This window comes from Geotrypetes seraphini, chromosome 1 (assembly GCF_902459505.1).
Source record: "Geotrypetes seraphini chromosome 1, aGeoSer1.1, whole genome shotgun sequence".
NCBI lineage: Eukaryota > Metazoa > Chordata > Amphibia > Gymnophiona > Dermophiidae > Geotrypetes > Geotrypetes seraphini.
This window is the reverse complement of record NC_047084.1, coordinates 463,522,520-463,549,242: the sequence shown is the minus strand read 5'-3', so window position 1 is coordinate 463,549,242 and position 26,723 is coordinate 463,522,520. Positions and strand designations below refer to the sequence as shown.

General features: G+C 44.2%; 1 protein-coding gene across 3 annotated transcripts in view; it reads right to left on the bottom strand.

The window, feature by feature from the left end:
- The window catches only part of SLC38A5 (solute carrier family 38 member 5), a 196,580-nt gene that overhangs the window by 10,848 nt on the left and 159,009 nt on the right, over positions 1-26,723 (bottom strand). For all 3 annotated transcript variants that reach the window (XM_033923471.1, XM_033923489.1, XM_033923481.1), the window contains 6 exons: positions 14,681-14,773; positions 13,653-13,734; positions 12,785-12,867; positions 12,606-12,664; positions 2,581-2,730; positions 727-806 (listed from right to left, as the gene is read on the bottom strand). In XM_033923471.1, coding sequence (XP_033779362.1) covers positions 727-806; positions 2,581-2,730; positions 12,606-12,664; positions 12,785-12,867; positions 13,653-13,734; positions 14,681-14,773 — 547 coding nt within the window. The remainder of the gene's footprint in view (positions 1-726; positions 807-2,580; positions 2,731-12,605; positions 12,665-12,784; positions 12,868-13,652; positions 13,735-14,680; positions 14,774-26,723) is intronic.

Here is a 26,723-nt window from a genome sequence, read left to right as displayed (position 1 = left end):
CATGCATATTCATTAAGGCTATCCTGAAAACCTGAATGGCTGGTGGTCCTCCAGGCCTTTCTTTGTACAACACACACACACATATTCTACACAGCACTTCTCCTCTTGAGCTGTCTCCTTTGTGTCCTTCAAGCTCCCAAAGTCCTCTCTCGTGCCCTTGCTGCTTGATCCGTGGAGGATGGTGTGCTTTATAACAATTTGGAATTGATAGTTACGCCTCAGTGGGAAACACTGGGCTAGACATGACCAGACACAGCGGCTCAGGTCTTGAACAGGCCCCAACCAAATGTGAATCTCAGTTTTCTGAGAGAAGTAAGGAGCAAAGAGTTGTTCCCGGGGAACTTTAACAAAAACCACTGGAGAAATAAATGTGAAATTATCCAGGTTTTTCTTTTTCTGTACTACTGATTCTCATTGGCATTGAATGAGGAAGACCAGGAGTGTCTTTAAGTAGGGAGACAGCCAGCAGATGGGTCATTCCAGACAGAGGGGCTTGGTGATGGAGAAATATCTGTCAGCAGCAGTGGCCAGACTGCATGTCAGTATTTTGCTCAATTATGTTTGTCGCAGAGGAACAAAAATCCCTGGAGAAATTTTGAAAAACACACAAGTCAGAGGAAAGAGGGGTAAAAGAGAGGGGTCAGGATAGAGGAAGGATGAAGAGAAATGCAGAAAATTAGGGAGGGGGTAAGGGCCTTAAAAATGGCCCCAGGAAGAGCACCTCACCTGCGTAGCTCAGTGTAGATGGGCAGAACCTCAGGGTGGCAGACGAAGGCAAATGCCAGAATGGGAACAGTGTACGCTGTCTGATATGCAAAGATAAAGGACATTAGGTAGCAAGCAAAATCCTATCACAGTTCAAAAATGAGGCGTCGTAACACAAACGAGACAATAATCAGAGAGGCTCGTCAGACTGTCAGCTCATCAGAAAAATATGGAAATTAGGCTCTCTACAGACTTCACAGTAAAAGAGGCTAAATACCTGCTGGTCAAGACCGATATTCCTGTTGCACCTGAGTCAATCAGGGCCTAAGGCTCCTCCGAGTGCATCCCAGTATGCACCAGGAAAGGGAAGGCCTGCCATTTTAAAGAGGCAGGCCTGCCGGCAGGAGGAGTAAACATCCCTCCTGCCAGTTTTCACTACAAGGTAAGGGAGAGTCTGGGGGTGTTTTTTTGGGGGGGATCTGGGCAGCAGTGACAAGGCATGAGGGAGTGGGCATCCTTCCTGCCAGTCTTCACTACAAAGTATGGGTGGGGGGGGTGGCTGGGCAACAGTGGCCAGGCTTGAGGGACTGGGCAAAATGCTTGGGGCTGTAAGCCTTAATCTGGCCTTGTGCATGCATACTACATTTTTTAGTGGTAGGGCATAAATAAAAGAATGCCCTAACGCTGGAGATCCAAGAAGTACAAACAGTAAGTCATTTTAAAAGAGAGCTAAAAACCCTTCTTTTTCAACAAACTTATGGTAAAGACTGAGTTTGTTGAAAAGGGCTGGTGTGATATAACAGGTCTGATGAGATTACTAGGTTTCTTATGATGAGGTTTATTAAGATATGATTGTATTTTTGTTTTCTAATATGTATTTACAGATTATGTTTGTTTGCTTAGTTTGTTTTAATATGTTTTTAAAGATTAGGACAAGGCTGCCCAAGTCCGGTCCTCGAGATTTACTGGCAGGCCAGGTTTTCAGGATTTCCACAATGAACATGCATGAGAGAGATTTGCATAACAAGAAGGCAGTGCAGGCAAATCTCTCTCATGCATATTCATTATGGATATCCTGAAAACCTGGCCTGCCAGTAGATCTCGAGGACCGGACTTGGGCAGCCCTGGATTAGGATATTAAGATAAATGGAATATACAGTGGTACCTCGGTTTACGAGTGCACCGGTTTGCGAGTGTTTTGCAAGATGAGCAAAACATTTGCAAAATCGGCGCCTCGGAAACCAAGCTTGGCTCGATTTACGAGCGCCCCCCCGCGATCCGGCACCCCCCCCGACGCGATTGGGCACCCCCCCCCGCCGCTCCTTACCGTCATCTGGGCACTGGCACCGGCATGTCCTATGCGTTGGTGCCGGTGCCCGAAGATCGGCCTCCTCTTCTGCTGGGCCTTGAGCATCTGCGCATACTTAAGGCCTGTGTGAACTAGCAGGCCTTGAGCATACACAGATGCTCAAGGCCCAGCAGAAGAGGAAGCCGATCTTCGGGCACCGGCACCAATGCATAGGACATGCCGGTGCCGGTGCCCAGATGACGGTAAGAAGCGGCAGGGGGGTGCCCAATCACGGCGGGGGGAGGGTGCCAGATCGCAGGGGGGGCCTTTGGGAGGAGCAATGCCAGTTCTCGTGGGGGGGAGGGAACGTATCAAAGCGAGTTTCCATTATTTCCTATCGGGAAACTTGCTTTGATAAATGAGCATTTTGGATTACGAGCATGCTCCTGGAACGGATTATGCTCGTAATCCAAGGTACCACTGTAAATATTTTTAAAATAAAGAATGGATGGAGAGTTCAGAGTTCTGATGTGCTCTGAGTTCATTGCACATGGTCACATCTGACTAGGACCCCATCTGTCTCTCACCTGGGAGTTGACGGTGAAGATTTTGATCATGCATACATCTTCACTTTCCTCCTTTTCATATGTGCTGTTGTATCCATTGTAGTATACCTGATGCTCATTGTATATGGTCTCATTCAGGGGGCAAGGAATATGGAATTTCTTGTACATCACCTGTCAGTACAAAAAAAAAATATTTCTGATAAACATGAAAGAAGGGAGTGTCAGTCAGTGACTCCCCCCCACCCCAGAACTCCAGTTGACTCTAAGGGTCCCACAACCTGTTGCATGTACTGGTGGGACTAAGATCCTATCCTGATCTAGGAAGAGACTTTTTTCTCTCTGTCCTTAACCTGTAGGTTTTTGGAGAGCATGTCACTGTAAAGTAGGGGGGAGGGGCGCAGATTTTACTTTGGCAGCTGGCAGCACACATGAGGAGAGAGAATTCCTGCATTTGTCAGGGAGACAAAAAACAGGTGGAGACATGTGGGTGGACATCTCTAGGCCTAGAGATATTTATATTGTAATAAGCGAACAAAGCAATTGTTATGGGAATGGCAGCAACAGGTCATGGAAACTGACCTACATGGAAACTTGGTCCTAAATGGCATTACTGGTCAGACAAAAGAAGTAGAAGTCATGGTCCCACTAGGGACGAGCGATCACAACATGATCAGCTTTAAACTTGACATCGGGAAGGGGAAACGTACCAAAACCTTAACCTTAAGGATAGACACAATTAAAACGGTAGATCAGGCATGATCCCTACTGAAAAAATACTATCATGGAAGCACAAAATCTCTACATTCCACAGATATCCAAAGGACGGAAAAATAAAAGCAAAGGAGAACCAGCATGGCTTACTAAAGAGGTGAAGAATGCCGTAAGAGAAAAAAAGAACTCCTTTAAAAAATGGAAACACGAAAAAACAACTGAAGCTTGGAACAGCCACAAAGGCGATCAGAAGAAATGTTACAAGGTGGTGAGGAATGCCAAAAAGGTCTATGAAGAGAAAATAGCGCAAGAGACCAAAAACTTCAAGCCCTTTTTTAGATACGTAAAAGGGAAAAAACATGCAAGAGAGGCAGTAGGTCCGCTAGACGACCAAGGAAGAGAAGGATACATCAAAGAAGACAAACAAATTGCAGACAGACTAAACTCCTTCTTTGCGTCTGTCTTTACAAAGGAGGACATTACATCAATACCTGAAACAGTGAAAGTGTTCAAGGGAGAAATAGAGGACAGCCTCACCACAGCAGAAGTGGATTTGGACCAGCTATACTATCAGATCGACGAACTTAAAAGTGACAAATCCCCTGGACCGGATGGAATTCACCCGAGAGTATTAAAGGAACTAAAGGTAGAAATCGGAGAACTACTGCAAAACCTTGCTAACCTGTCAATTAGAACTGGACAGATACCGGACGACTGGAAGATAGCGAACATCATCCCAATTTAAAAAAAAGGATCAAGAGGAGAACCGGGCAACTATAGACCGGTGAGTCTTACATCTGTCCCTGGAAAGATGGTTGAAGCACTGATTAAAGATAGCATAGTCCGGCACTTGGATACTCATGACCTGATGAGAGCCAGTCAACATGGCTTCAGGAAAGGGAAGTCATGCTTGACAAATTTACTTCAATTCTTTGAGACAGTGAACAAACAAATCGATAGCGGAGAACCGGTGGATATAATATACTTGGACTTCCAGAAAGCATTCGACAAAGTTCCACATGAAAGACTTCTCAGGAAATTACAAAGCCACGGAATAGAGGGAGACATACTAAGGTGGATAGGCAAATGGCTGGAAAACAGAATGCAGAAGGTGTGCATAAATGGGAAGCTCTCAGACTGGGAGAAAGTGACTAGCGGTGTGCCCCAGGGCTCGGTTCCTGGGCCCATCTTATTTAATATTTTCATCAACAACCTAGAAGAAGGAACGTCCAGTGAAATCATCAGGTTTGCAGATGACACGAAGTTATGTCGGGCAATCAGATCAAAAAAGGACAGCGAGGAACTCCAGAGAGATTTGAGATAATTAGAGAGATGGGCAGAGAAATGGCAGATGAAGTTTAATGTGGAAAAATGCAAAGAAATGCATTTGGGCAAAAAGAACAAGGAGCACGAGTATAGAATGTCAGGTGCAACTCTAGGTTGCACTCTAGGTTGCACTCTAAGAGCGAACAAGAATAGGACCTGGGTGTACTGATAGATAGGACCCTGAAACTGTCAGCACAATGTGTGGCGGCGGCAGCAAAGAGAGCAAATAGAATGTTGGGCATGATAAAGAAGGGAATCACGAGTAGATCGGAGAGGGTCAATAATGTCGCTTTATAGAGCAATGGTCAGACCACACTTGGAATATTGTGTCCAACACTGGTCTCCCTACCTAAAGAAGGATATAAAACTGCTGGAGAGGGTGAGAGGCGAGCAATGAAGCTAGTAAAAGGTATGGAGAACTTGAGCTACAAGGAACGACTTAGAAAACTGGGACTGTTCTCCCTTGAGAAGAGGAGACTGCGAGGGGATCTGATTGAGACTTTCAAAATAACAAAAGCAATCGACAAAATAGAGCAGGATAAAAAGTTATTTACAATGTCAAATGTGACTAGGACAAGAGGTCATGGACTGAAGCTGAGGGGGGACAAGCCCAGGACAAATGCCAGGAAGTTCTGCTTCACACAGCGAGTGGTGGACACCTGGAACGCTCTCCCGGTAGAGGTTGCTGCGGAACCCACCGTTCTAGGATTTAAGGGCAAGTTAGATGCACATCTCCTCGCAAGATGCATAGAAGGATACGGGTGACTAAGGTTTTGCCAGGTTACACCTGGCTGGGCCTCCGCGTGAGTGGATCACCGGACTTGATGGACCTAAGGTCTGATCCAGAGATGGCAATTCTTATGTTCTTATGATATAAATAAGATGGAGTCAGTCCAGAGGGCAGCTACAAAATAGGTCATAAAGCGTATGGGGACAGACTTAAGAAAGCTTAATATGTATACTTTGGAAGAAAGGCAGGAGAGAAAGGATACGATCAAGACCTTTAAATGTCTCAGTGGCATTAATGTACAGGAGGTGATCCTGTTTCAAATGAAAGAAAATTCCATAATGAGAGGGCATAGTTAAGAGGTTATAGGATCAGGAATAGCCTAAGGAAATACTTTTTAAAGAAAGAATGGTAGATGTGTGGAAAAGTCTCTTGGTGGAGGTGGTGGAGATAAAGACTCTGAATTCAAGAAAGTGCGGGACAGACATGTGGAAGTTCTCAGGGACAGCAGAAAAAGACCTGAATGGTTCATCCAATCTGCCCAATAGTTACACTCATTATAAATGTATGGTTAAACTGAATCGTCTTTTTTCTTTGATATTTCTGGGCCACAGACCATAGAAGTCCGCCCAGTACTGTCTTTAGGTTCCAATTCCTGGAGTTCCCGTTGAAGCCCTCCCCAGCCCATCCTAAATCAAATTGCCATTTATGTGGCACAGATCATACAAGTCTGCCGAGTACTGGCCCTACTTCTTCAATTTACACCATTCATTTTCTAGTTAGAGATCCTCTGTGTGCATTCCACACTGTTTTGAATTCCGGCACCGTTTTCATCTCCACTACCTCTCTCAAGAGGTATCAACCACCCTCTCCGTGAAAAAGAATTTCCTAACATTACTTCTTAGTCTACCACCCTGCAACTTCAATTTATGCCCTCTAGTTTTACCATTTGCCCTCTGGAAAAGATTTGGTTGGGAGGGTTGCAAGGCACACATATGTTGGTGCAATCTTTGCATAAAGCTTGGAAGAGGTGATGTAGACATTGGCAGTTATCCCCTCATGTATCTCAGTAGACAGTGGATGCTGCAGATGGGTAGACTGGATGGGCCATTGGCCTTTATCTGCTGTCATGTTTCTATGACATGAAGAATGGATCCCCAAATATTCCTAAAGAAATCCTTTTCCTGAAGCTAGGGCAGACTCTGGAGATCATTTTAGAAGCCTTGAACAGCAATCACCTAGTGGCATATACATGTACAAACTGCATACATACACGAGGGTTCATCAAAAAGTTTCCTCACATTCATATTTTTGTGGGAAATGGTTGGGACAGGAGAAGTGGTAAGAGGGCATGCCATAGAATGTCATGTGACTAGTCAGGCAAGCTGGCTCACCTTGCAGATAGTGGTGTAATTTGCTTTTGAGATATTTAATAAATACTGTGCGGAAATGCTAAACTGGGACGTACACAGGTGAGGCTGGACTCATTTTAGAGCACTGGTCTTTGACCTGGAGGCCGCCGTGTGAGCGGACTGCTGGGCACAATGGACCACTGGTCTGACCCAGCAGCAGCAATTCTTATGTTCTTATGTCTTGAAGATCCTTTGTGTAAGTGCTGATTTCACAGTGCTGCAATTTTGCTCGTGTGCCTGCTGCAGGATTCAAAGGGGGTGTGTGGAAGGCATGGTTTGGGCGGTCCCAAAAATTATCTGGTCAATATTCAAAACAATTTAACTAGCCAGAAACGTCTGCTGACCGGTTAAAACACTTGTTCAGGTCTATCTGCTAATTTCCAGAGGCACTTAATCAGATATCACCGCTGAAAATGAGTACCGTATTTGCCGGCGTATAAGACGACTTTTCAGTACCTTAAAATCCTCCCCAAAGTCGGGGGTCGTCTTATACGCCGGGTACTGTTTTACATGTCCTTACTTTACATTACAGAGCTGCACGGGGACGCCCCTAGGGTCGCGGGGATCCCGTGGGGACGCCCCCTAGGGTCGCGGGGATCCCATGGGGACGCCTCCGAGGGTCGCGGGGCTCCTGCGGGGCTGGATGCTCAGTCTTCTGGATGTACGCGGCTCTTCTTCTCCCTACCTTCTCTGCTTGCAGCACAGAGCCGAACGGAAGTCTTCCCGACGTCAGCGCTGACGTCGGAGGGGAGGGAGGGCTTAAACAAAGCTTAAACAAAGCCCTCCCTCCCTCCGACGTCAGCGCTGACGTCGGGAAGACTTCCGTTCGGCTCTGTGCTGCAGGCAGGGCAGATAAGGAGAAGGAGAGTAGCCTCGCGGTTCGAGTGGCTACCAAGAGAGAGGGGCGGCCGCCCCGCCCCGGTTGCAGCACAGCCGGCCAGGTTCCCTTACTTTTGTGGCACTTCCCCGACCGACCGACAACAGCCCCGGTCCGACAAACCTCCCTGCCCTGTAGCCGCGAATCTAAATACCTTCTTACAGCAGCTGTAAGAAGGTAATTTAGATTCGCGGTTAAGGGCAGGGAGGTTTGTCGGACCGGGGCTGTTGTCGGTCGGTCAGGGAAGTGCCACAAAAGTAAGGGAACCTGGCCGGCTGTGCTGCACCCGGGGCGGTAGAGAAGGTGTGCGGAAGAAGGGGTAGTCTTATACGGCGAGTATAACACAAAACTCTATTTTTTAACTAAAAGTTGGGGGGTCGTCTTATACGCCCAGTCGTCTTATACGCCGGCAAATACGGTAGTTAAAACTGGCTATTGTGGAGGTGTTCTGGGGCGGAGTCAGCAGTTGGTTAAATGCCGATTTTTGATACTTAAAAATTAAAAAAAAACACAAAAGGAGAAATAATGTTTACTCAAAAAATAATCAAAATATGCCAAAATCAGGAGTAAACAATCCAATATGTATTTATAATTCATATACAGATAAAGAGGACCTCATACACCCGGGACATTAATTTGCTTTTTCATGTTCTTACTGGGGTAGTGTATTCATCATTGGTCCTACAGAAAATATTAGCTTTTTAATTGAATTGCTAATAGATTTATAGATGACTGTGCATATCAGAAAAGAACAATGGGAAAAAAGGAGCAATTAACTTTCTTTGCCCTTGGCCTTAAGTGCTCCTTTTTTCCATTGTTCTTTTCTGATATGCACAGTCATCTATAAAACTATTAGCGATTCAATTATAAAACTAAGACATATGTCCTGGGTGTATGAGGTCCTCTTTATCGGTATATGAATCATAAATACATGTTGTATTGGATAGTTTACTCTCGATTTTGGGCTATTCAGTACTTAACCAGCCAGGGTAACTGCACAAATTAGTTACCACAAAGATAAATGTGGCAACCCACAGCCACTTAAATTCTGAATATTGACGTAACCAGCTATGTGTTATGGAATGCTCTGCCATCTCAATTCCGCCACAAAAAATTAATCGATAAATTCAAGACAAAGTTAAAAACATTCTTATTTCAAGATGCATTCTACTGCTCTTGATCCTTCTCATCTTCATTTTAGCCAACCGCTTTCAAGAAGCGATCCCATCCCCAATGTTTTATCCTCTTCCCTTCAATTTCCTTTCAACTTTTTTTTTTTTTTTTAGTTTTTAACCTCTAATAATGTAACCTTACCCCTCCCTTTTCTTTATCACCACTTTCCAGTTCGTCTTATCAATGTCCTCAATGTACACCTCCCTTCCTCTCTTTAAGCTTATTCCCTACTAGTATTATATTTTTATTCTTCTTTTAATATTTTATTTTAAACCGGCTAGATTCCCGTAGATGGTCGGTATATTAAAAATTAATAAACTTGTACTCTGTCTGCATACACCAAATATTCAGTGTCAAAGCCCGATCATGGCCCAGCTGAATATTGACCCTCATATGTGTGTTCCTGATCAGACACAGCAATACAAGTATACGTTAAAAAAATTTCCATGTGTGCCTTGAGTCTTCCCTAGTGGCTTTGCAAAATGCTCATTTTGGCCAGGGCTTTAGAGGAACGATTGAGGGGGCAGTTAGAAACATAGAAACATAGAAACATAGAAAGATGACGGCAGAAAAGGGCCACAGCCCATCAAGTCTGCCCACTCTACTGACCCACCCCATTAAGTCTGAATGCTGATGACTTAGTTCCTTAGCTCGACCCTCGTAGGGATCCCACGTGGATATCCCATCTATTCTTAAAGTCGAGCACGCTGGCGGCCTTGATCACCTGCCTAGGAAGTTTGTTCCAATGATCCACCACCCTTTCCGTGAAGAAGTACTTCCTGGTGTCACCACTAAATTTCCCTCCTCTGAGTTTAAGCGGGTGCCCTCTTGTGACCGAGGGTCCCATGGGAAAGAATATGTCGTTTTCCATCTCGACACGACCTGTGACGTATTTAAATGTCTCAATCATGTCACCCCTTTCCCTGCGCTCCTCTAGAGTATAGAGCTGCAATTTGCCCAGTCTTTCTTCGTATGAGAGACCCTTGAGTCCGGAGACCATTCTAGTGGCCATCCGCTGGACTGACTCGGCTCGAAGCACATCCTTACGGTAATGCGGCCTCCAGAATTGTACACAGTATTCCAGATGAGGTCTCACCAAGGATCTGTAAAGTGGCATGATGACTTCAGGTTTGCGGCTGACGAAGCTTCTCTTGATACATCCCATCATTTGCCTTGCCTTGGATGAGGCCTTCTCTACTTGTTTGGCAGCCTTCATGTCTGCACTGATGATAACTCCCAAGTCCCGTTCTTCTGAAGTCTTAGCTAGTGCCTCTCCATTCAAGGTGTATGTTCTGCATGGATTTCTACTGCCAAGATGCATGACCTTACACTTTTTAGCGTTGAAGCCCAGCTGCCATGTCGAGGACCAGTTTTCCAACGTGATCAGATCTTGCGTCATACTATCCTTGAGATTGCTTTCACTTACTATATTACACAGTTTGGCGTCGTGTTTAGTCCTTCTGAGCTTGGCTGCCTAACTGACTCCTCTTTATTTATTTATTTAAAAGTTTACATACTAGAGCAGTGCTCTTCAACCACCGGTCCATGGACCGGTGCCGGTCCACAGAAATTTCCTACCGGTCCACAGGGCCAGCACGTGCATCAGGACCAAACAGTGTGCTTCAACTGCTGGTCTACGGTGCGATCGATGCGGCGTTATCTTCGAGCCAGCTCCCTCTTCCTAAATGATCCAGTGCACAAAGCCATGGGCAGTGGCTCCTACGGGCGTCCTGCGCCTGAACCGGAAGCCTTCTCTCTGATGTTGCAATGTCAGAGGGAAAGCTTCCAGATGAGGCACGGGACGTGCAAGGTGCAATCAGTACTATTATGGGGCGGGGTCTGGGGTGGAGATTGGGTAGAGATGGGCGGGGTTTGGCCCACGAGTGTCCTTCAACCGCCGGTCCACGGACCGATGCCGGTCCACAGAATAATTCTTTTATTTCTGCCGGTCCATAGGTGTAAAAAGGTTGAAAAACACTGTACTAGACAGTTTATAAAATTAAAACGTGCATAAAATCAACTACAAAATATAAAAAAAAACATTAAAATCTTTACTCATAGTTAAATTCTTCCGCAGTAAAATCAAACAGATACATCACAAAAATGCTTCAACAAAGAACTGGGTTTTTAGCTGTTTCTTAAATCGTAATCAGTTTGAACAGATAATCGGAATTGCCCTACTAAAGCATTCCACAATTTGACAGCAGCAATATAAAAAAGCCATTGCCCTTGTATCTGCATATCTCCCCTGCACTATCAGGTTCAATAAGCCTTTGGTCTTCAGATCGCAAAGATCTATTTGGCTGATATGGAATCGCAACTTGGCGAAAATACCACGGTTTTTGACAATAAATAGTTTGATGAGTCACAGAAATAACCTTAGGCTGAACCCGAAATGCTACTGGCAGCCAGTGCAATTTCCTCAAAACCTGCATAATATGTAATTTTCTGAAATATGGCTCCTCTACAGGTGAATATTGACACCAGAGCTGCCAAGTTTTCTGGTTCCAGGAGGGAGAATTTGGGCTGGTCCTGGACCAGCCTATCCTAGTACAGTGTAAGACCTGCAGTACTGATTTCAGTAGGCAAAATCAGGGACTACAGATACCATGCTGTTCTTGGATGCAATTTCAAAACCAGAACTGGCTACCAAGTCTCCGTCCTGGAACTGGGCAACTTGACGTCTCTGTGGCAAACATGTCAGAGCTGCCGGTTCATAGACAAAACCGCGGAAGACAAAGGCGCGCGCCGACAACTGAGCGCAAGACGGAGGTGCGCGCCGAAGAAAATGACAGTTTTTAGGGGCTCCGACGGGGGGTTTTGTTGGGGAGCCCCCCCACTTTACTTAATACAGATCACGGCGGCGTTGTGGGTGGTTTGGGGGGTTGTAACCCCCCTCATTATACTGTAAACTTAGCTTTTTCCCTGTTTTTAGGGAAAAGTGAAGTTTTCAGTAAAATGTGGGGGATTACAACCCCCCAAACCCCCCACAACGCCCCCACAATGCGGCATGATGTGTATAAAGTAAATTGGGGGGTTCCTCTCCCCACCTCCCTGTCGGAGCCCCTAAAAACAGTTATTTTCTTCGGTGCGCGCACCTCCGCGCTGCGCTCAGTTGTTGGCGCGCGCCTTTGTCTTCCGCGGTTTTGACCTGACACCAAGCTGCCAGGTTACCTAGAGGGAGGGCTTTCAGTAAAATGGCCAGTCCTGGTTTTGAACTTACATCCCTAGTGCAAATGTAGTATCTGCAATCACTAATTCTACCCACAATGCACCTGAATGAGGTTATCAGAAATCTAGGATAGACCTACAATCTCTCTCCTGGAACAGGGTAACTTGGCAGCTCTGACGTATAAGTGGGCAAAAATCAGCACTTACATATGAAAGTGCCAATGTTTGCATGCTTCTTTGTAAATGTATATTTTTTAAAATGCTTGCTCATGTTCAGGGAAATATACATATACTGCCATGGCCCTACATATATTTTACAAAAGGCCCTGGATGCAACCATCCTTTTTTAAAACAGGCTGGAAATTGTAATGTCCTGACCGAGATGCCCTGAGTAAAATAGGGCTTTTGTATGCCTCAGCCCCCTCCCCTCCCCCCATTCCTGCCTTTCAGTACCAGGGATCTAGAGTAGGGTTACCATATGGCTTTCAAAAAAGGAGGATGGATTGAGACATCCAGGTTTTACTTCCACTGCTTTCAATGGAAGTAAAACCCGGATGTCTCAATCCGTCCTCCTTTTTCTGGAGCCATAAGGTAACCTTAATAAAGTAATGGAAACACATAGATAGTATGTGAAGCAGGTTTTGCTTACCGAGATGAGGAAAAACACCATACAGGTAAGAGAGAAACCACTGGTGTACCCCAAATATCCTGTAGAGAAAATAAACAGTATTCAATATGTAGAAAGAAACTGACCATATACTCATGGTTGCAAGTGTGGTCACAAGAGAATGGAAATTAATAAAAGGACAGCGACAGGTGGATGCTTACCTAAGTGTTTCATGAGAGCTAGAGGCAGGATGATAGCAACACTGACGACTACAATTAAAATGTTCCCATTCGTGTACCATTCCCTAAGAGGGAAGAGACAAAAAGCTGTTTGTAAGGTCTGATACCCCTGGCTTCCTGGGGCCTATGGAGGATGAATGCTGAAGGGCTGTGTTAATACCTTAAGAGTATTCAAAATTCATTTTCAAGGATGATGAGGACTGGAAGCAGTTACAAAAACACTGCTTTAAATCCATGCAAGTGGACAAGATGCAATGCAGCCAACCTAGCTCCATGGAGGTTTTTCTACCTTGTATTCCACATGCAGTTTGCAAGGCAGGTACATGGAAGAGATTTAGAAAACCAGGAATTAATTTCCCAACTCAAGACTATATGGAAAACCAGGACTGGATCAACAACTGAAGCTAGCCTGGAGTTCGTGTGTGGTTGAGTGCTCTGAGACTGCATTGTGTGGGCTGTCCTCCCAGTGCTGTAGTGATCTGAACTGGCAGCTGTGTGAGTGTGTGTGGGAGGGGGGGAAATAAGTATTGGCTGCAATAGCTCTGGCAGCTTTTGAAGGGCATGAGAATGGAGCACTGACGTCCAGATGTGTCCAATTTTAGATACAAAACAAAGCCAAGTGTGGCCCAGCTGCTGCATTCTGTAAACTCATCACTCATGGCCGAGATGACAGCTATCAACCTCCCTCATTAAGGAAACTGAAGCTGGCAAGGACAAAGCATGGTAGACTTAACTCAGGGTTGAACTCCCCTTTGGGGGGCTCCGTGGCTCAGTTTCTTTCCCGTGAAGCTGCAAGGGGTGGAGTGCCTCGCTGTTCGCGTAAGCGGCTCCCATTCTTGGACTCACTCACCCTGTGCTTGTAGTCTGTCCCAGGAAGGCCTGGATCACTAGTGGCAGCTCGTATTTAACAATGTATAAATAGCTTGACATTGCTGTGAAAGCAGGAAAAGTAAAAATACATTACATAAAAATAAATCCAGAAGAATATTTTCATTAAAGTTATTTGTGGCTCCCTTGCTCTCCCTGTTTAGTTATTTATTTTATGACCCAACAATGTTCTATTCCCGTTGGGCCTACAGCTCAATTTAAACTACCATTACTGGGACTGTAGTACCAGAAGCCTTTATTTATTTGCAACTAGCTGGGATTCCCGCCCCCCTCCCCCACTTTCAGTCTCCTTTTCTACCTTACCCGCTCACTGCAGTAATAGTTTTCAGCCAAGGGCTCTAGCCCAAAGCTCTCTCCATAACCCAGTGTGGCTCCCATCTCTTCCTAAAATCTGGCCATTGGATGTAATGGCGGATGATGGCTAAATCTAGCTTTACCCTCCCCTCAGAGCAATGCACACAGTTTCTGTACCATCCCCAGGCCTGACAAGTCCTGTGAGCAGAAGCTGGACCTTGGAATCAGACTCTGATATGGACACAAGCACTATCCCATCTGATCTTCTTCTCTCTTTCTTTTCTTCTGTCATATTATTCCGTCTCTCATGTGTTTCTACCCACTGACGTTTTCTTTCTTTCTCTCCTTCCCTCCCTCCCTTAATCCTCCTCATTCTTTATTTCATTCTCTCTTTTGGTCTCTCCCAACCATCCTTCACCCACCCCCCACCCCAACTGCTCTACTTACCCTCTTTCTCTTTCCTCTATCTGACCTCTGTAAGATGCCAGAGGAAGACGGATTTGAATAAAACAAGGATAATACAAGATAAGAAATATAAAATTCCTAGTTAATTTTCTCCCCTGGCACAAAGGTTCTGCATTACACGAGAGACCATGGCCCTTGCAGATTGCCACAGCTCACATTACTGATTCCCTGGTTATAGTACAGTATGTTGCCAGTGGTGTCAGTGCTGGAGCCTCTGTGGCTCCTTCTCACCTCCAACATTGTGCATGCTGATGATAATCCCAGCCACGATCTTGCCCGCAGGACCAAAGGCTCTCTGGCCCAGCTGCTCGTATGCCCGGATCCCTGAACAGCATGGGAAATACAAAACATTTTAGTACAAAACAACAAGTAAAATTAACTAGATTCAGGTGTCAATTACACTACAAGCTACATTGCAGATGTGTTACGGGGCAAAATACTTGCATTACAGTGGTTCCACAACAGAAAGGGGAAACCAAGCACAAAAACAATACTGTGGAATGGATGTACCTGATGCATATGTTTATTCAATCCAGCACATATACAGTTAATCCACATAAAAAACTATGCTGTGGACCCAACACGGTCCGTGTTTCGACTATTACCATCCTCAGGTGTTCCAAACAGTGGCCCATGTGCCTAAGGCCCCGCCCATAGGAGGAGCCTTAGGCAACTGGGCCAATTCCAGTTAGCCCAGTTGCATAAGGCCCCTCATACGGGCGAGCCTTAGGTGCCTAGGCCAATCAGGCCCTAGGCTCCTCCCCGGTGCATCCCAGAATACACTGGGAAGGGGCTGGCCCGCCATTCTGAGGATGGCGGGCCTGCCAGCCAGACCGGGGACCTGTCCGGCTGGCCAACTGACAGGTTAGGGGGGGATCCGGGGTAGTGGGGGGGTGTCGGGGTAGTGGTGGGAGCACTCACGTGGGGCCATCTTTGGCAGGAGGGCTTGGAATCCCTCCTGCCGGTATTCGGGGGGGTTCGTCTTCGGCAGGAGGGCTTGGGATCCCTCCTGCTGGCATTCGGGGAGGGGAGGGGAGTGAATGCCTTCCAGCAGGATCGCTTTGGATCCCTCCTGCCGGCGATTGCCATTTTGTTGGGGGGTGCCGGCAGGAGAGATTGGGCATTTCTCCTGCCGGTTCGTGGCAGTTCGGGGGGATCTCTCCTGCCACGATCGTTGAGGTGGGGTGGGGGGGAACTTACAGGATTCTGTAACTGGCATTGTTTTTTGACAGACTTTGGGTACAGAATCCTGCTTTTAGGCGAAGGACTGGCCCTTCCTTCGCCTAAAAGGGACTTGGGTGATTTTTTGGTCGGGAATGTGGTATAGGGATAGACGTAGTGACAGTCTGGGCGAGTAGATTGCTGAATGTGCAGGTAATAATAATAATAATTTATTTCTTATATACCGCTATACCGTGAAGTTCGAAGCGGTTTACAATAAAGATACATTTGACAGTACATGGGATAGAAACGGTTTACAATAAAGATGACATTGCCCTGCTACCAACTTCAGCATCTAGTGACTTAAGCCAAAAAGGGGATTTAGATGGGGTTTTTTTTTTAAATTATGCCCCTCTAAGGGTTCTAAATTAGAAGGCAGAGATGTGGATGTAAACAAAGGCAACTACAGTGCTGAAATCCAATTTGAAGTGCTCTCTACAGTTAGTTATTTTATTTGATATACCGCCATTTTTTAACAAAAAAGTCAAATCAAATAAATAAAAACAGTGGACAATATTTAAAATAAAAACATAACAGGGGGGTCACGTGATGGCAGGAACCTGAACGGACGCCTGAACGCGGAGCTCCGTCCTCCCTACACCATTCGGCTCCCCGATCGCCTGCCGCCACCAGTTCTTTATTGATTTTCTGCGGCTCCTGCACTTCCGGGTTCGCTCCCGCCGGTCTGAGGAGCGTTTGACTCGTGACTCGCGGTGGCGGCACGGGGGCTGCCGACAAAAGCGCCGAAGGCCCCAAGAAGCAGCATGGCGCCGATACATAAAATGGCGGGGACCCAAACAGAGGTGACAGAGATGACGGCGGAACGCACCTCGGATGAGGTGCTGCAGGTATCCATGCGGAACTTGTCCCAACTCCTGGACGGCAAGCTGGCCAAGCTGCATGCTTCAATGGACGAGATCAAGGATGTGCTGGCTGGACACGCAACACAGATTCACCAGGTGGAGGTACATGTTTCGGCACAGGAAGACAGAGCGGTGGTCGCGGATGGCAGGATTGATTCCTTGGAGACCCGAGTGTGTCAATTGCTCGAGAGAGTGGAGGATCAGGAGAACAGGGCCCGCAGAAAGAACCTCCGTCTGATAGGGCTCCCGGAGTCAGTGAAAGATTCTGACCTTCTCCACGTGGTGGAAAGATGGCTGCCGAAGGAGCTGGGTCTGGCGGAGCAGGCTGGCCCTGTAGTGGTAGAGCGTTTCCATCGTGTTGGCCAACGTCGCGATGGAGACGGGCCAGGCCGCCCGAGGCCGGTGCTGGCCAGATTCCATAATTATGCAATCAAAGCGCGCCTGTTGGACCTGTTCAAGAAAACCAGATCTCTGTCCTATGAGGGGGCCAAGATTATGTTATTTCAAGATTTCTCCACCAAAGTTGCGGAGCAGCGCAGGGCCCTTACGCCGTATTGCTCGCAGTTGGTCACGAGGGGAATAAGATTTGCATTTCTTTACCCTGCTAAGGTGCGCCTAACTCATGAAAATCGGACTGTCACTCTGAGCACGGCGGACGATTTGAAAAAGTTCCTCGAGAAGCTGCCGGCACCTTAGGAGTGCTGCTGGGCGCCTGTCGTGAGATTTCTGGTGGTTTTTCTTCTATCAAGCTGTTTTGGTCATCCGACAGTGTGGTGTTGATCCTGTTCTACCCGGGGACGCTGGGGGCATTTGCTTTGCCTCCGCCTGTGTGCACTGTTTGCGTGGCGCGATTCCAGTCTATGTAGTCTCCTTGAGTTACAAGAAGCCATGCTGCCTTGACTTCCATCGGGAGTGGGGGACCTGCACTGCAAGGATTTCTGGCCTCTGGACTCTTGGTTTGAGAGTATGCTGAACGCCTGTCTGAGAGTTTTGCCAGTTTGATGTTTATTCAGTATTTTTTGCACTGTTTTACTGTTTTGCTGTGTTTTACATATACCTGGGCGTTGTAACCCTTTAGAGTTTTTGTGAGGGTTCATACTCTAGCTTTCAGATGGGAAGCTGGGTGGTGGATGGGGGGACGAGAGTGTTCGTGTGAGGAGGGAGAGAGTGGGATGGAGGTAGTGCTGGGGTGTTGGATGTATGTGTGGGGATTGATTGGTTTGAAAATGGTTGAGATGCGAGGGGAAACTGGGGGTAGGGTTGGGGGGACGAAAGAAGTTGGGATTGGGGTGGGAGGAGGGTTTTGGTGGGGCGGGGTGGGGGGGTGGAATGCACCTGGGGTCTCTGATCGGTAAAGTAATGATAATTCAGTGGGTGGCGAGCTGGTTTGGCTGGGAGACCGGCGCTGCTGCCCCACAGGCCGGTTGTCTTTGGGAAGACTCACTTCTTACCAACTGCGCTTGTGAGTTCTGTTAAGATTGCCAGCTTCAATATTGATGGCTTGCACTCCCCGGTGAAGCGCAGCAAATTACTTCAATACTGTAAGAAATTAAAAGTAGATGTGTTAATGCTGCAGGAGACTCACCTCAGCGTGTCAGAACATATTAAACTAAAGAGAGACTGGGTAGGGGAGGTCGCTTTTGCTTCCTATAACTCCAGACAGCGAGGTGTTGCTCTCCTCTTCCATAAAAAGAATTCCTGTAGTATGCACAAAGTGATCCAGGACCCCGAGGGGCGATATGTGATATGGGCTGGAGTTTTCCTGGGGAAGAAATATGTGTTTTGTTCTCTTTATGCACCTAATGTATACTCCCATAGATTTTTTTCTGTATTAGTAGCGGCTCTGATGCCTTTTTCTGAATACCAATTGGTCTTAGGTGGGGATTTTAACATTACTGCAGACCCACTTGTTGATTGCAGGCCGCCTAAGCCTCGATTGAAAGGGGGTGACCACAAGGGGGTGAATTTTGTGATGCAACAACAGGGTCTGATTGATGTATGGCGCACACTGCATCCAACTGAATCTGACTTCACTTTTCACTCTCAAGTCCATGATGTTCACAGTCGCTTGGACTATCTGCTGGTGGCTCCTTCTCTGCTGGCGGGTATTCCACGAGTGGTGATTGAAGATGGTGTTTTGTCAGATCACCACTTGGTTTGGCTGGAGCTCATTGATAGGCCGGGGTCACAGGGGTCGACTATTAGTTGGCGTATGAATCCCACGCTCTATGAAGATGCTGAGTTTAAGGATTTCCTGGAACAACAATGGGATTTCTTTGTGAATGAAAACCCTGCTTCTGATGTATCTGAAGTGGTGTTTTGGGAGGCAAGCAAGACGATCTTGCGTGGTAAAATTATTGAGTACACTACCCGCAAGCGCAGAGCCCAAGATAAGACACTGTTGGACTTGGTACAAAATTTGGCCGCGCTGCGTGGGAGTTTACATGCTCCGGGTGCCACGACAGCTCGATCTCAATATTTTGACCTACGTAGACAAATTAATGATTTATTGGCAGATAGAGCCCTTAGAGATATCAAAATGTATAAATATCGCCTACATCGCTGGGGCAACAAAGCGGGAAAACTGCTTGCTTCTTTGGTAACCTCACGGGCTCCGAAGCGTATTATTTCAAAGATTACAATAAGAACAGGTCTTTATGGAGTTCTTTATTATCGACTTAAGATGCGTGATACCAAGTATACACAATATTTAATTAAAAGGGAGGGTGGGAAGGAGGGTGGGTACAGGGAGATGGGGGAAAATATGATACATTTTAATGATAAAGAATTAATAATTAGAATTAGAATATATGATGAAAAGTGCAGATATCTGATAACAATAATATTATTAAGAAGATATTTACTTTTACTTAATACAATAAATGACAATTAAAATTTTTTCCATTAACGTCAATGGTCTGAATCACCCAGTAAAAAGAAAAAAAATGTTAGGTTTTCTTCATAAGCAAAATGCGGATATTTACTTCATGCAAGAGACACATCTTACAGGGAATGAATCTAATAAACTAATTGGGGGATGGGTATCTAAATGTTTTTTTGCTCCTGCCCTAGGAAAAAAGGCAGGAGTAGCTATACTTATAAATAAGAAATGTACTGCTGATTTTAAACTTATAAAAATTGATCCATTAGGAAGATGGGTACATGTCAAAATGGTAATGGGAAATACAACCCTGGACTTATTCAATTTATATGCTCCTAATTCAAATCAAATGGAGTTTTTTAAAAAAATTCAACAGATATTACTTCCATTGGCTACTTCAAATTTGGTAGTAGCTGGAGATTTCAATGCTGTTATGGATCCTATTATGGACAAGAAACCTAGTAAAATTATAAAATCGTTAGGGCTAGAAAATTTGGTACAATCTTGTGATTTGGTTGATATATGGCGTATTCTTCATTTTAATGATCAGGAATATTCTTTTTGTTCTCAGGTCCATAAATCCTTTTCAAGAATTGATTATATATTTGTTTCTAATAATTTAGCACAAAAAGTTATAAAAGCAGTTATTGATCCTATTATAATTTCTGATCATGCAGGTGTGTGGATTGATTTGAAGAATGATATAAAAAATAATTTTACATCAATTTGGAGATTTGATAATGCCTTACTTGCGGATGGGAATTTTATAACAGATTTAAAAATGAAGATGGAGGAATTTTTTCAAATTAATAACACAGAAAATATGAATATTGAAATTATTTGGGATGCTTGTAAAGCTACAATGAGAGGAAACATTATATCATATTCGGCTTATTTAAAAAAAGAACTTAAAAAACAATTTATGAATTTGGAAGAAGAAATTAAATTATTAGAAAAAAAATTAATTATTAAATGGGAAAATGTAGTATTACAAAAATTATTAAAAGCAAAAACTAAATATAATGAAATCTCTTCACAATTTGTGAGGAAAGAAATGTTCTGTCAGCAATTTCGGTATTATGGAAACTCAAATAAAGCTGGAAAAATGCTAGCAAATTTTCTTAAAGCAAAAAAAAGGAAAACTAAAATTATTGCAATAAAAGATACAAAAGGCAATACACACACCAACATTAAAGATATTGTAAAACAATTTCTTGATTTTTATAGGGATCTACATACTTCGGATTCTTATGAAAATAAAGAACAAGATGGATTAGAGTTTTTAAATTCATTTATTGGACCGAATATTCCAGATCATATAAGAGGAAGTTTAGAAGAACATATATCATTAAAAGAAATAGAACAAGCATTGAAAGCTCTTAGAGTTGGATCCGCTCCAGGTGGAGATGGATATACTGTTGAATTTTATAAAACCTTTCAAAATATTATATTACCTAATCTATTAAATTTATATCAATATCAGTTAAACATTGGAAATATATCAGGTACTATGGCTGATTCTGTAATTATTGTCTTACCAAAACCAAACAGGGATCCTACATTGGTTTCAAACTACAGGCCTATATCATTGTTGAATGTAGATGAAAAATTGCTTGCTAAAGTATTGGCATTAAGATTGGCAAAAGCTCTTCCTTATATTATAGATGTACACCAAACAGGATTCGTTGCTAAAAGACACTCTTCACATAACACCAGATTGGCACTCCATTCTTTAAATATAGCGAAAAATATGAACGAACCAGCTTTTTTAATATCGTTAGATGCAGAGAAAGCATTCGATAGAGTGGAATGGAAATTTATGTATCAAGCTTTAAAATGGTTTGGAATAGGACCCATTTTTATTAAAATGATTCAAACATTGTATAGCTCTCCCGGAGCAAGATTAAATATAAATAATAACATTTCAGAAAGATTTGATTTGCTACGAGGGGTTAGGCAAGGATGTCCTTTATCTCCATTACTTTTTGATATTGTTCTTGAACCCTTATTAATTGCAATAAATCAAACTAAGGAAATAAAGGGTATCACATTTTCAAATTGGGAATATAAATTATCTGCATATGCAGATGACATTCTTTTATATTTGAGGAAACCGGAAGATACCATTCCATGTTTATTAAATTTATTAGAAAAATTTGGTAGATTTTCTGGATACAAAATAAATTGGGAAAAATCTGAAATTCTTCCAATTAATGTCCATTGTACCAAAGGATTATTTGATACATACTCATTCCAATGGAAAGAGGAAGGACTAAAATATTTGGGAATTATTATAAAAAATACAATTGATGATACAGTAATAGAAAATGAGCAATGGAATCCTTTACATCTTTCATGGTGGGGAAGAGTTCAAACAATAAAAATGATGATCTTACCTGTGGTTTGTTATCAAATGAGTATGATTCCGATATTTTTTCAGGGGTCATTTTATAAAAAATTAAATAGTATAATTACAAAATTTCTTTGGTTTGGGAAAAGACCAAGAATCGCTATAGCAACTTTACAAAAAACTATTCGAGAAGGAGGGGTAAATTTTCCAAATTTCTATAGGTATCATCAAGCCTATATTTTAAGACAGGGCATGTATTGGATCCTCCCAGAACTCATAGAGAATGTACCAGACTGGTTATACTTAGAATGGCGGCTCCTGTTTCCATTATATCCAGAACATCTTATAAATATAACAATGCCTAAGAAATATAAAGATCACAGAATTCTATTAGATACCTGGAAAACATTAAAATTTATTAGTAATATTACACCAGATCCAATAGCTAAATCGTTAAATCAATCCATTTGGGTGAACTCCAGGATCAAAATTGGTGGATTCAAAATAATATGGAAGCAATGGATAATGGCAGGTATACGATCTTTAAATGATGTTATAGTAAATGGATCCTTGCTTGATTTTTCACAATTGCAACAGAAATTTGGATTGAACAAAACACAATATTTTAAATGGTTACAATTGAAGCAAGCTATTCAGGAAGGGTTCCCTGAATGGAAAAATCTAAATACTCAGTATAGTTTGCAAATCTATTGCTTTCAGGTAGAATTTTTAGGACACCAAGCCGCAAAATGGTATAAATTATTATATGGTTTTTTAAATAAAAAAAAAACAGGACTTAGGGACATTTGGAGTATTGAGATAGGACAGACAATTTCTGCAACTCAATGGCAAAAATTTTGGTCCTGGAGAATACATACTACAATGTCAGCATCTATGAGTCAAACATGGATGCTTTTATTACATAGAGTTTTATGGACCCCTAATCGGTTACAAAAAATAGATAGTTCTAAATCTAATAGATGCTGGCATTGTAAGATAGAAATAGGGACACTAGATCATTTAATCTATTTTTGTCCCTGTATAAATGCTTTCTGGAAAACAATTTGGCCCCAAATTAATATATTATTAGAAAATCATGTTGGACTTACATATGACACAATTTTATTTGGAACAGCAATGAGAACACAGAGTCCAATATCAGCAAATAATAATAAACTTTTATTGATACTAACAGGGGTCGCCATACAACAAATTACACAAAATTGGAAAGATTATACAAAATTAAATTTTACTTTTTGGTGGAATTCTATTTGCCATATATATAAAATGGAAAAAGCAATAGCGTTACAACATGGGTATATTAAAAAATTTAATAAAATCTGGGGACCATTGGCTTATTTTTCTAAAGATCAGATATCATAGCACAAGGATAGAACATATAAAGGGGTTAGGGTGGGTACATAAATATAAGAATAAATGATTTATAATTTATTATAATGGGGGTTTTCTATATGTTAATATTAAAATGAATATTGTTGGATATTCAAGTGTTTATTGAATATTATATGTATTATATATTTATCACTTGATGTAAGAAATTAAAAATGAATAAAGAATTATAAAAAAAAAAGATTCGGGCGCCTGATGGTAGAGAGGTAACTGCCCAAGCGGGGATACAGCAGAGTTTTGTTAATTACTATAGGGCTCTATATGACCGGGGGACTTGTGACACTGCACAGAGGACGACTTTCTTTCAGGACCTACAGATTCCGTCCTTGGGACATGAGCAGCGAGAGTTGTTAAATGCCCCGGTGCGAGGGTTGGAAATCCAACAAGCTATTCGGGCCCTAAAATTGGCTAAAGCCCCTGGGCCTGACGGGCTGGGTTCTGAATATTATAAGTTGTTGGGGGCATGTGTGGTGGGCCCATTTCAAGCCCTATGTGTGGCTCTTTGTGGAGGCGACCTGCCTCCACATAGACTAACTCACGCTAATATTGTGGTTCTACCGAAACCGGGTCGGGCGGTAGATCAGCTGGGATCCTATAGACCTATTTCTCTGCTCAATCAAGATATCAAGTTGTTTGCTGCTATTATGGCAGCTCGCCTGGGTCGGGTTTTGCCCAGCTTGGTTCATTCGGACCAGGCAGGTTTTGTGCCGGGCCGCTATTCATCTGCTAATGTGTTGAGGGCGCTTTCGGTGCTGCAGAATCCTGGACTTGTTGGGCAACACCCGGGACAGAAGAACGCTCTCATAGTTAGCCTAGACGCGGAAAAGGCGTTCGATAAAGTGTTATGGGATTATCTTTTTTGGGTTCTTCCTCAGTTCGGCATTCTGGGGAGCTTTCTGACTGGGATTCGATCATTATACGCCCATCCTATGGCCCAGATCCTGATCAACGGGGAGCTTACCTCCTCTTTTGACCTCGAGAGGGGGACGCGCCAGGGTTGTCCCCTCTCCCCGATGCTCTTTGTCTTGGCGCTAGAGCCACTTGCGGCTAGGCTACGTCAGAGTCCCGATGTGCGTGGTATTCGGTTGGGTTCCCAGGAATTTAAAATTAATTTGTTTGCGGATGATATGCTCATCTTTCTGGGAGACGCTGAGGTGGGGGTTCCTCGCTTAATAGATCTTATACAGAGATTTGGAGCTTTTTCTGGGTTGCGCATTAACTTTGATAAGTCGGAGGCTCTGGCGATCCGCCCCCATGTACTCTGTGGCATGATCCTTCCTTTCCCCTGCAATGGTCTAAGGGTACGCTCAAATATCTGGGAATATATCTGCATGCGGACCCGGGGGTGGTTTACCGGAAAAACGTACTTGATAAATTAGATGCAGTCCGAGCTTTGTGTAGGCGGTGGATGGAATTTCCCCTCTCATTCCTGGGGCGCGTTGCCCTTATTAAAATGGTCCTCTTGCCGAAGCTCCTGTATCCTCTACAAATGGTGCCCCTTTGGATCAAACAGAAAGATGTGCAGGCTTATAGGGGGGTTGTTTCGTCCTTTATATGGCGCTCCCGCCGGGCGAAAATTGGCTATAACAAACTGATTAGGGGGCGCGAGCAAGGAGGTGTGAACTTGCCCGATTTGCGTCTTTATAATGTTGCTGCTTTGTTGAGATGGGTGCATGAATTATGTACGGGTGTTGACAGGTTTGCTCCGGCTGGATTCTGGTACCTTTTGTCAGCTCCGGTGTTAGTTTTTAACCTCCTGTGGCATGGGGCGGGGCCCTGCCCTTCTTTGCTTCGACCCTTGCGAATGGCCTGGTGCTGGTGGCGGTCGTCATTGGGGGGAGCGGTGGGACCTTCGCCTTTCACGGAATTGGTGGGCAACCCTAAGTTTCCTGCTGGATCGTTACATGCATTTTTTGCTTCGGTTCGGACGTCTGGGTGTCGTTTTGTGGGGCAGGTTGCTGAAGTTGAGTCGGGATCGGTTCCCTCTTTTCTGGCGTGCCGGGACCTCTGGGGTTGGACCGCAGGGTCTCTGTTTGCATACTTGCAGCTGCGTAGCTATTGTTTGGCGCTTCGTTCACCAGAGGGTAACTTGCCCACTTTCACTTCCCTGGATCAACAGTTTTTGTCCACCCCATCTGAATTCAACACGCTCTCGGAGTGGTATAAAGTGGGGAGGGAAAGACGGTCTAGTAGGTTTCTTGATGCTATGGCAACAGATTGGACTCTAGCTTTGGGAGAGCAGGTTACTGCTGCTGAATTAGTTCTGTGTTTTCAGGAATGTGCCTCTGCCTCCCCTAATGTGAGTCTCCGGGAAGTGCATCTGCAGATTCTGCACCAATCTTATTTAACGAGATGTAAGGGGCGACAGATGGGGTTATGGCTTGATAACTGCTGCCCCCGTTGCCCGGCTCGCCGGGACACCTTGGTACATCACTTTTTGGAATGTTCACATGTAGGGCCCTTGTGGATATTTGTGCTTCGGGAACTGGAGAAAGTTATAGGATTATCTATAGACTGGTCTTATAAGACGTTGCTGTTGGGTGTCACAAGTCCCCTGGTGGAAGCGGGTGTTGGCGAGCCTGGAAGGCGCTTTCTTTTAGTGGCCTTAGGAATCACAAAGAAACTAATTCTTCGCTACTGGATTGGCACCACGCGGCCAACAGTCCAACAGTGGCGGGCCAATATGTCTTTGATGGCTGGTTGGGAGCGACAGCCGGGGTGTTATGAGCTGGAAATCTAGGACCTATTTGGATTATTGGAGTGCTGGGTGCTGGGGGGGGGGGTTGGAAGGGGTGGGTTTCACTTAAAATTGGATCTGCATGGGAGCTGATATGTTGTGGATTTGTCTATGTTTATTTCCTTTTTACATGTACCTTTGACTTTTGTACATGATGTCTTACTTGGATGGTTGCATCTTGTATTTTCTCGTATGCATTGATCCTTTAATAAACACATTTTCAAAAAAATAAAATAAAAACATAACAAGGGGATTTGTAACACCAACAAATTAACCAAACTAGACACAAAAGGACAAAAAGGGCAGGAAAGGTTTACAATATCTTAAAGGAAAAACAAGCTGGATAGGAACAAGAGGATAGGATACAGAAAGAAAAAAGAAAAGTAAAGCTAAGCGTAAGATAGTGACTACCTGGTCACAAGTAATATGAAAAAGTTACAAAGAAATTAACTACTCTCTAGTAGCTTGAAGAGAGCGCTTCTACCTACTTTCAGCACTATAGCTGCCTTCCTTTAAATCCACATCTGTGCCTTCTAATTTACAGCCCTTACAGTTCAGGACTAGAAAATGACACGGGGACAAATTTGTCCCCGTCCCCCATGAGTTTTGTCGCCGTCCTTGTCCCTGCCCCATTCCTGTAAGCTCTGCCTTACCCGCACAAGCCCTGAACACTTTATGAGGACAGAGCTTGAAGGAACGGGATAGACAGGGAAAGAACTCTCCAGAACAGGACAGGAAAATGAGTTCCTGCAGGAACGGGAAAAAATTTGTCCCCGTGTCATTCTCTATTTGGGACTCCTAAGGAAAGTAGC